This window comes from Pollachius pollachius (genome assembly GCF_949987615.1).
Source record: "Pollachius pollachius genome assembly, chromosome: 1".
Classification (NCBI taxonomy): Eukaryota; Metazoa; Chordata; class Actinopteri; order Gadiformes; family Gadidae; genus Pollachius; species Pollachius pollachius.
The window spans coordinates 45,545,412-45,553,299 of NC_136934.1; the positions used below are offsets into that span (position 1 = coordinate 45,545,412).

Here is a 7,888-nt window from a genome sequence, read left to right on the forward strand (position 1 = left end):
AGTACCCATAGGGGTAAGCATACCCCAATTTGAGAACCACTATGCTAGATCATCATGTAGACAAGATGATTAACGAGATTAACACGCTGTAACGTTACATGCTTCAAAATTCGAGTTTGGATGTTTTTGTTTTCGGCTTGCTTCTCATGTATGAATAGACGATAATGTGGGGATATTAACCAAGCAGACCATCTAAAGGCAGAAGATAGATATACAGATATCATTAAGCACAAATTAGGTTCAGGCTCACAACCATATATATAAAATATCTGGCAAGAGAATTGGGACTGTGGTGGAACAGGCAGCCATCTATATAGAATAACAGATAATGTTGGCACTGAGAGGAATGGGGTCTCAGGAATCATATTGATTGAATCAACATAAACCGATTGAGAATAGGACATACAGGGCTCAATCCCCGTCTACATGTCTACTGGTTTAATTGAGAAAATCTAGATTTATAGAACGATCCACACTCCAGACCAGGTGGTGGCAGTACTTGTTCCGCATCCAACTACTAGATGGAGCCAGATGCCAAGAAATCATCAGAAAAGTGAAAACTTTAACCCAAGTTGGAATGTAGGCCCCCCCTCTGCCAACGTCATGTCATATGACTTCACATGATTGTAAACAGTTCCAGGTTGGATGACTGAACCCTCAGGCCGTAGGGTTAAACAACAACCACTATATGTGTATTTTATGGAGACAACTTAGAATGAGTCGCGAAGTGCTTGCGTCCTGGCTGCGTTTCCTTCTCCCGCGGAGCTGGCAGTATGGATCCAAGGCATTCCGACCCACAGTTACCCCAACCTGGCCTACAGCTCCTATCACCTGCGCACAATGAAGAAAGCGACGAACCTACAGACTTGAGCTCTGGGGATACTTCGACTAGAGCTGAGTGCGGACTAACGATGTGCCGGGGGTCGGACTGCAGCCCAAGCGCCCCTTCGGAAGGCTCTGCACGGCGGGGTCTGGAGGCTGTCAGCCCGCCTGCTCCATCAGCCTCTCCCCTCAGCCTGCCCGGTGTCATGGATGCTGAGGGCCGGGTCGACGAGTCGAGGCTGAGGAGTCACATCTTAAAAAATGGTAAATCTTTTTTTTTTCTTCCTCAAATAGTTGTTTAATTTCCTCCCTATAGACTGATAGGCCTGCCTCTTTGAAACTTTTAAATACATGACAATTATAAAACATATAAAGTCCCCCTTACATTTAAGTGGTGTATTATTCCAAAATGTAAATATCAGAGTTTAAAAGGTAAAGCTTAGTTTAACGTGCTATATGTTTGGGTGTCAAAGCCCCTGAAGGAGGAATAACTCGTGTCAAAAGTCCTAAATTCGAGGAGACCCCGTGGTATATATAGCCTCAGGTCAGGAGCTCTGTACAGAGACACTATTATGAGGATCAGCCATAAACACAAGATATGATTTTATTCCTGAAGGGCTTCTGGGTCATGTTGTGTACAGTAGTTATACCACACACACACACACACACACACACACACACACACACACACACACACACACACACATACACAGAACCACACACACAGCTGCTCCCTGCGGTATGCCCTATTAAATACACTATTAAATACAGTTAGTATCGAATACAGTTTGGATTAATAAAGTTTGTGAATAATACAGTAATAAATACAGATAGTCTTAAATACAGTTAGTATTAAATACAGTATTAAATTCAGTTAGTATTAAATACAGTTTGTGTAATATAGTATTGAATACAGTATTTATTACAGTTATTATTGAATTCCGTTGAAATAACTCCATATGTGCACAGATGTTATGCACCATAACAACACAGGCTATGATTCTGTCCAACAATAACCTGGGCCAGTATCCAGTTCCTCCTAGCTAGTCCACCAAATCATTCTGATACGAGAGAGCCTTTTATATCATCCTTATTATAGTCAAAGAAGCCCCAAAGGCACCAGCTGACAGCAAGCTCCGACCCCAGCATCACATTGGCTCCACCCCCTGTGGTCAGTGAGGCGGGAACAAAGACCTTCTCCCTTTCTTTGCCCCTCAATCCCAGGCCCACATTCTTCCACCGCAGCCAGCTTAAGCTCCAACAGCATGTAGGGAACCAACTTTTACCGCACAGTGCAAAGTTCCCCTTCACGAGAGGCGATTGATTGCTCCCCACAGTGACATGTGATACCTCAAGGATCACTAAGTAACAAAGTATCATAACAGCCCTTGTGTATGCGGATAGGGGTTGGAATCATAGGGTAACTCACGATACGTTACGATATGCGATTCATGGCCCACAATACTGATAATATTGCGATTCTGTGATAAACAGCATATTGTTAAACAATCATATAACGAAACCTCACGATACATGTCAAACGATGAATGCAAAATGACCGTGAAAAGGTGAAGTGCTGGATTTCGGTCTTTATTCATGGTCTAAACTTCCGTAGAAGTTCCCAATATATAAAAAATATAGAATCTTTTTTTTTTTTTACATTACAACAAATAAATAGATATATTAAATCCATATTTGGGACCAGTGTATCGATCCTAGTATCATATGAAGAAGGGTGACGATATATCACCCTATCGATACTTTGTCCCACCCCTAGGTGGGACCATCGTTTAAGAACGAGGCTCTGCATCGTGGATCCCAACAGCGTGTGTTCCTCTCTCTGCCTGCAGGGGGCGTCTCTCCCTCGGAGCGCGGCCTGGTGTGGCGCTTTCTGTTCGGCATGTACCCGTGCAGCTCCACGGCAGCCGAGCGCCCCCTCCTGGTGCAGCAGATGGCGGTGCGCTATCAGGTGATGAAGAGCAAGTGGCGGCAGTCGGTTCCTGAGGCGGTGCGCCTGCGACTCAACGGCACCGACGGTAAAGCTCAGTGTGTGTTTGGAGGCTCCCCTCAGAGCTGGTGTCCCCCCCGGACAGGTCAACACAAGCCAGCCTAACACAAAACTCCCGAAATGAGTATTGTGTTTTGTACTTTTGTACTGTTTTGCACTGTTTAATACTGTATTATACACAAACTGTATTTAATAATGTACTTACTGCTGAATTAAACACTAACTGTATTCAATACTAACTCTATTTAATAATGTATTTAATACTGAATTAAACACTAACTGTATTCAATACTAACTCTATTTAATAATGTATTTAATACTGAATTAAACAGCTGAGTTGGAGGAGGCGGTGCGGTACCACGACCGCCGGCAGGCTCTGTTGCAGGCCCAGGAGCAGAGCGGGGAGGTCAGCGATAGGCTGGCGTTCCTCCAGCTCCAAGCCCAGGTCATTACCACGTCTGTTGTGGATGTTTTCACCATGCCTTGACACTCTGGGATGTGTCTGACCTGTTGGTCTGGGAGAACGTCCACACATGTCATTTCCCTTAAGTGCATTGAGTTTGTCGAGGGTATTCGTAGAACAGACAGTACAGGCATTTTAACTTGTTTTGCTGACTTGACTAACTAACTACTTATTACGCGAGCTTACCACACCGTTGCTATCAAACATTAGGTCAATGAATCCAGTGTATGTAACGTATCCAGAGGGCTTCTTCTCTGACTGCAGGTGTTGTTTGAGCGGACAACCTTTGACCTAAATGAACTGCAGGAGGCCATCAGGATCATTGATAAGGACGTGCCGCGAACCGACCGGGACCTCAACTACTTCCTGTAAGTCCCAGCCTGTCCTCCCGTGTGTGTGTATATGTTTATTTATACACGTTTCTATGTATCTCATTGCTTCTTATGCAAGTGTTTTTCCGTGTTGACTCTGCAATCGGTTTCTAGGGGGGAAGGTTCTGGAAATCTCCTGGTGTTGAGAGATATTCTAATCACCTATGCTGCTTTTCATCCAGGTGAGTTAAAACAATAACATTCAATTTCTCGTGGCCGAGGCTGGGTCTCGCTTCTGCTATTTTCCACAGCTGCTGTTGAAATATTGCAACTACTCAGCAACAGTAGCATTCATGATGGTTTGGATTGTGAAATCGTTGCATTGCTCAATGCAGTTGCATCTGCACGCAGCAGCAGTGCGGCATCCTATCGAACTCTGTTTGGCGGCGGCCTGATTGCGATATGCTACCGCATTATGTGTTGTGTTCCCCTGTGGTCTCGGCGGGGACGGGGGGGGGGGAAGTTCAGAGGTCAGCTACGCCCAGGGGATGAACGACCTGTGCAGCCGCTTCCTAGAGGTCCTGGATTCGGAGGTGGACACCTTTTGGAGCTTCTCCTGCTGCATGGAGAAGTTCTCCAAGGACTTCAGAGCAGATGGCCTCCATAGAAAAATAGGTGTGGTGACACGTTGAATAGATCAATGCATGCTCAAGGGAAAAGGCAGAAATTACAATAAAAACAGCTAGTGAACGATATTACAGGATGCATATTAGTATTAGTAGCTTTATTTTTTTTTTACGACTTTATGGTATAGACAATTCAGAAGCTTATCCTTAGTAGAACTCAGAGGTGAACGAGTTCTTCCTGTGTGTTCTGGATGTGTTCTAGAGCAGTGAACGAGTTCTTCCTGTGTGTTCTGGGTGTGTTCTAGAGCTGGCAGCGGCTCTCCTAAGGGAACTGGACCCTCAGCTCCATGACCACTTGGTCACAGAAGGCAAGGAGAGCTTTACATTCTGTCACAGGTATTGTTCACTCACAGCCTTGAACCCCAACTCCTAACCACTACCCCTAACTCCGTACCCTAACCCTGTGTGTGTTTGTGTGTGTGTGTGTGTGTGTGTGTGTGTGTGTGTGTGCATGTGTCCTTCTCTCAGATGGCTGCTCCTTGGCTTCCAGAGGGAGTTTGAGCACGGGGATGCCCTGCGTCTGTTTGAGGTCCTGAGCTGCGACCACTTGGAGCTCATCTCGCAGCAGGTGGACCGCGCCCGCTACCGGGAGCGGCTGGCCCAGAAACACAGCCCAGGTGCAGCTAACGACTCTAGACGCAGTTAACCTCCTCTGGGTCCCTCTTCAGTCCTCCTCATCCTCACCCCTCAAGTGTTGGAACGTTTACCATGTGGCCCCCTGTAGGCTACGTGACCCCAAATGTGAACTTTAATGTATTAAATCAATGAATAATAGCACATATCACGTAGGATATCACGGGAGAAGACAAGAGGGGCTGTGTTTAAGCTGCAGTGGCGACAGGTGGTCTGCAGTGGCGATTTGTGTGTCCCCATTGTCTCATATTATACCGTCTATTGAGTCGCTTAGCGGGCACTTTGATCCAGAGCGACTTCCAGTGCACTCCCCCACGTGTGGTCATGGAGCTGAGACTCCGCCCCTTACTGCTAGGACCAGGAGCCGATTGTCCCGGGCACCGCCTCACCGTTTGTCCCCCCCCCTGCAGAGGACACCCCGGCGCCGGCGCCCAGAGCCGTCAACGCGGCCTTCACCTTCGAGCTCTTCATCTGCGCCACCATCCTTATTGACCACCGGGACGCTCTGCTCCGTTGCCGTGACGACGGGCAGCTCATCCAGTTCACCACACGGTCCGTCCGTCCGTGTGTGTGTGTGTGTGTGTGTGTGTGTGTGTGTGTGTGTGTGTGTGTGTGTGTGTGTGTGTGTGTGTGTGTGTGTGTGTGAGCGCGGCCTCATTCAATTCAATTCGGGTTGAATGGTAAACGGAAGGTTGCTAGTTCGATCACCGGCTCCTCCTAGCTGTGGAGCCCTAACCCTAACCCTAAACTATTATACATAAATAAAACTCCTGGACTAACCCTAACCCTCCTAGAACTGTATTTGTGAAACCCTTATTCCCAGGTACAGTCTCAAAGGGCTTAACAGGCCATTTATTTAGGACACCCCCCTGGCCCTAGTCCCACAGAGGGCAAGAGAAACTTCCCCTTAATTAGCAAAGGGACGGTTATTAAAACGAAATCGCAATGAAAACCCACTATGAAATCGTGTTTTGAAAATCCACAAACATGGTCGTGGAAAGTGCAAGGTTTTGCAATTCCCACACCCGTTTTTATAGTAGGCTGCGCCCCTATTAGCCTACTACAACAGAACTTGTTGGTTCAACCATCCTCTCATGACAATCCTGCAATATTTATGTTGTCATCTGAGCCTTATTGCTGTTGTGATTGTTTCAAAACTATTCGTAAAGCAACCAACTAGATACTGATATTGCAAACTGCAAAGTGAAAGTTCCTGTTTGAAATAAGGACATTGATATTGCATGAGGTTACTTGCACAGAGTATTCTGATGGTTCAAAGTTGTAATCATCGAATGGTAATTATTTTTTTAACTATGCTTCATTTTTTATTGTTTTATACATTGGTAAAGTTGGACAGTGCATTGAACAGCATTCAAATATATTCCACTGTCTGCACATGTCCGTTACAATACTTTTCAATATTGAGACCCAAGAAGTTTCCAAAACATAATCGGCAGAGATACTTCTGGATACTACCTTCTGGATGTACTATCGTCCTGGCAACCTGGCCGGGTCCCCTGACTGGGGGAATGTCCCGCGTCCCGGACTGGGTCACCTGACGCTCTGGGGGCCTAACCCTAACAATAGTGTTGAGGTGTCCCTGAGCAAGGCACCTCACTCTAACTGCTCCTGACGAGCTGGCTGTCGCCCTCCGTGGTTGACTCCGCCGTCAGTGTGTGAATGAGTGAATGAATGATTGTCAGTCGCTTTGGATAAAAGCGTCAGCAAAATCCCCTAAACTGTAAATGTAAATATAATTAAACTCAATATTATTTGTATAGCCCTTATTCACAGGAAGTCTCAAAGGGCTTAACTGGCCATTTATTTATGCCACCCCCCTGAACCTAGCCTACCCAGAGGGCAAGAGAAACGTCCCTTAATTAGCAAGGAAGGAACCTTGAGAAGGAACGCAGAGTGAGGGATCCCTCCTTCCAGGGATCCTCATTTGCGTGGAGCGTCGGTGAGCTTGCAGGAATAGCACTTAAAGGTGGCCTTCTTCCTGTGTTGCAGCCTCCAAGGAACGCTGGACCTGGACAGCATACTGAGGAAGGCCGAGGAACACTTCTACAACTACTGTAAGCGCTGTGCATGGGACTTTATGAACGGCGGCTGCCAGCCCAGCGGGAACAAGGAAGACTTCTTCTATCAGCTTCGCAATTTATTCTTTTGATTCGATTATGAATATTCTAACTATATATCACGTCAAGTCTGACTTGGTGCACAGTGTTAATGGACTTAAGAGGGATAAAATATTGGGATTTGGGTATGGTAAATATGGTAGCAGGTTCTGTCGTAGGAGTTTGATCATCTTAGTTTAGCTCAGTGATTGATTCATTATGCCTTGATAATAGCTGCAATATTATATAATCTATTATATATCACAAAAATATTTTTATACTTATTGTATGGATCTTATATATAAATATATATGGTACTTATGTATGGATAAGTATAACTCCTAATGAATATATATTAGTACAACTTCTAGACTAATATATATAACTCCTAAACGAATATATATTAGTATAACTTCTAGACTAATATATATTAGTACAACTTTTAGACTGCAGAGCGCTACTTCCTAGTACCTAAGTCTTAGCCTACAGTACTTATATTCTGAGTAGGCTCTAGCGGCTAGAACACAGTGTGATGTGCTACACCAGCTGCTGACCCGCTGGGGTCAAATGTACCGCTGGCGTCTAAGATATGCAATGCTGCCGGCCTCAGGAAGCAGAAATGACATCCAGTGGGGAGCACGAGCGGACCAGGATTGGTTCACAATGCACAAAGCGTGTCAAATAAAAGTTCACTTTTTGATAGTTGTTTAACTTTGCTGGATGGTAATGTGGTGTGTATGTTGGTCACAACGATAAAGGCTTTGGAAGCAACGTAAGTATTCACACGGGCAGTGTTGTGCCTGAACGCGTTCACTGAACGAAAGTTCATGAACTCGTTCATATTTTGG

General features: G+C 45.5%; 1 protein-coding gene across 2 annotated transcripts; it reads left to right on the top strand.

The window, feature by feature from the left end:
- The first annotated feature begins 655 nt into the window (after positions 1 to 655).
- LOC307074950 (uncharacterized protein) lies at positions 656 to 7,665 on the top strand. Of its 2 annotated transcripts, none has more exons than XR_013811823.1 (7): positions 656 to 1,086; positions 2,673 to 2,858; positions 3,163 to 3,275; positions 3,558 to 3,661; positions 3,779 to 3,846; positions 4,128 to 4,279; positions 4,536 to 4,626. XR_013811823.1 is itself a non-coding variant. In XM_079735380.1 (7 exons), the coding sequence occupies exons 3-7, from the start codon at positions 4,153 to 4,155 to the stop codon at positions 7,091 to 7,093; spliced, it is 669 nt and encodes a 222-aa protein (XP_079591506.1). In that variant the 5' UTR covers positions 3,492 to 3,661; positions 3,779 to 3,846; positions 4,128 to 4,152; the 3' UTR covers positions 7,094 to 7,665. The 2 variants fall into 2 exon arrangements, 1 of the variants encoding a protein (XP_079591506.1); XM_079735380.1 differs by lacking the exons at positions 656 to 1,086; positions 2,673 to 2,858; positions 3,163 to 3,275 and adding exons at positions 4,759 to 4,907; positions 5,334 to 5,475; positions 6,934 to 7,665 and having other exon boundaries at positions 3,492 to 3,661.
- Positions 7,666 to 7,888: the final 223 nt, after the last annotated feature.

Excerpts from the sequence above, each read along its gene's own strand:
- LOC307074950 (XM_079735380.1), top strand. The coding sequence starts at position 4,153 with ATGAACGACCTGTGCAGCCGCTTCCTAGAGGTCCTGGATTCGGAGGTG. Across the intron at positions 4,280-4,535 it reads TGGCCTCCATAGAAAAATAG|AGCTGGCAGCGGCTCTCCTA; the intron begins GTGTGGTGACAC and ends GGTGTGTTCTAG. Across the intron at positions 5,476-6,933 it reads CTCATCCAGTTCACCACACG|CCTCCAAGGAACGCTGGACC; the intron begins GTCCGTCCGTCC and ends CCTGTGTTGCAG.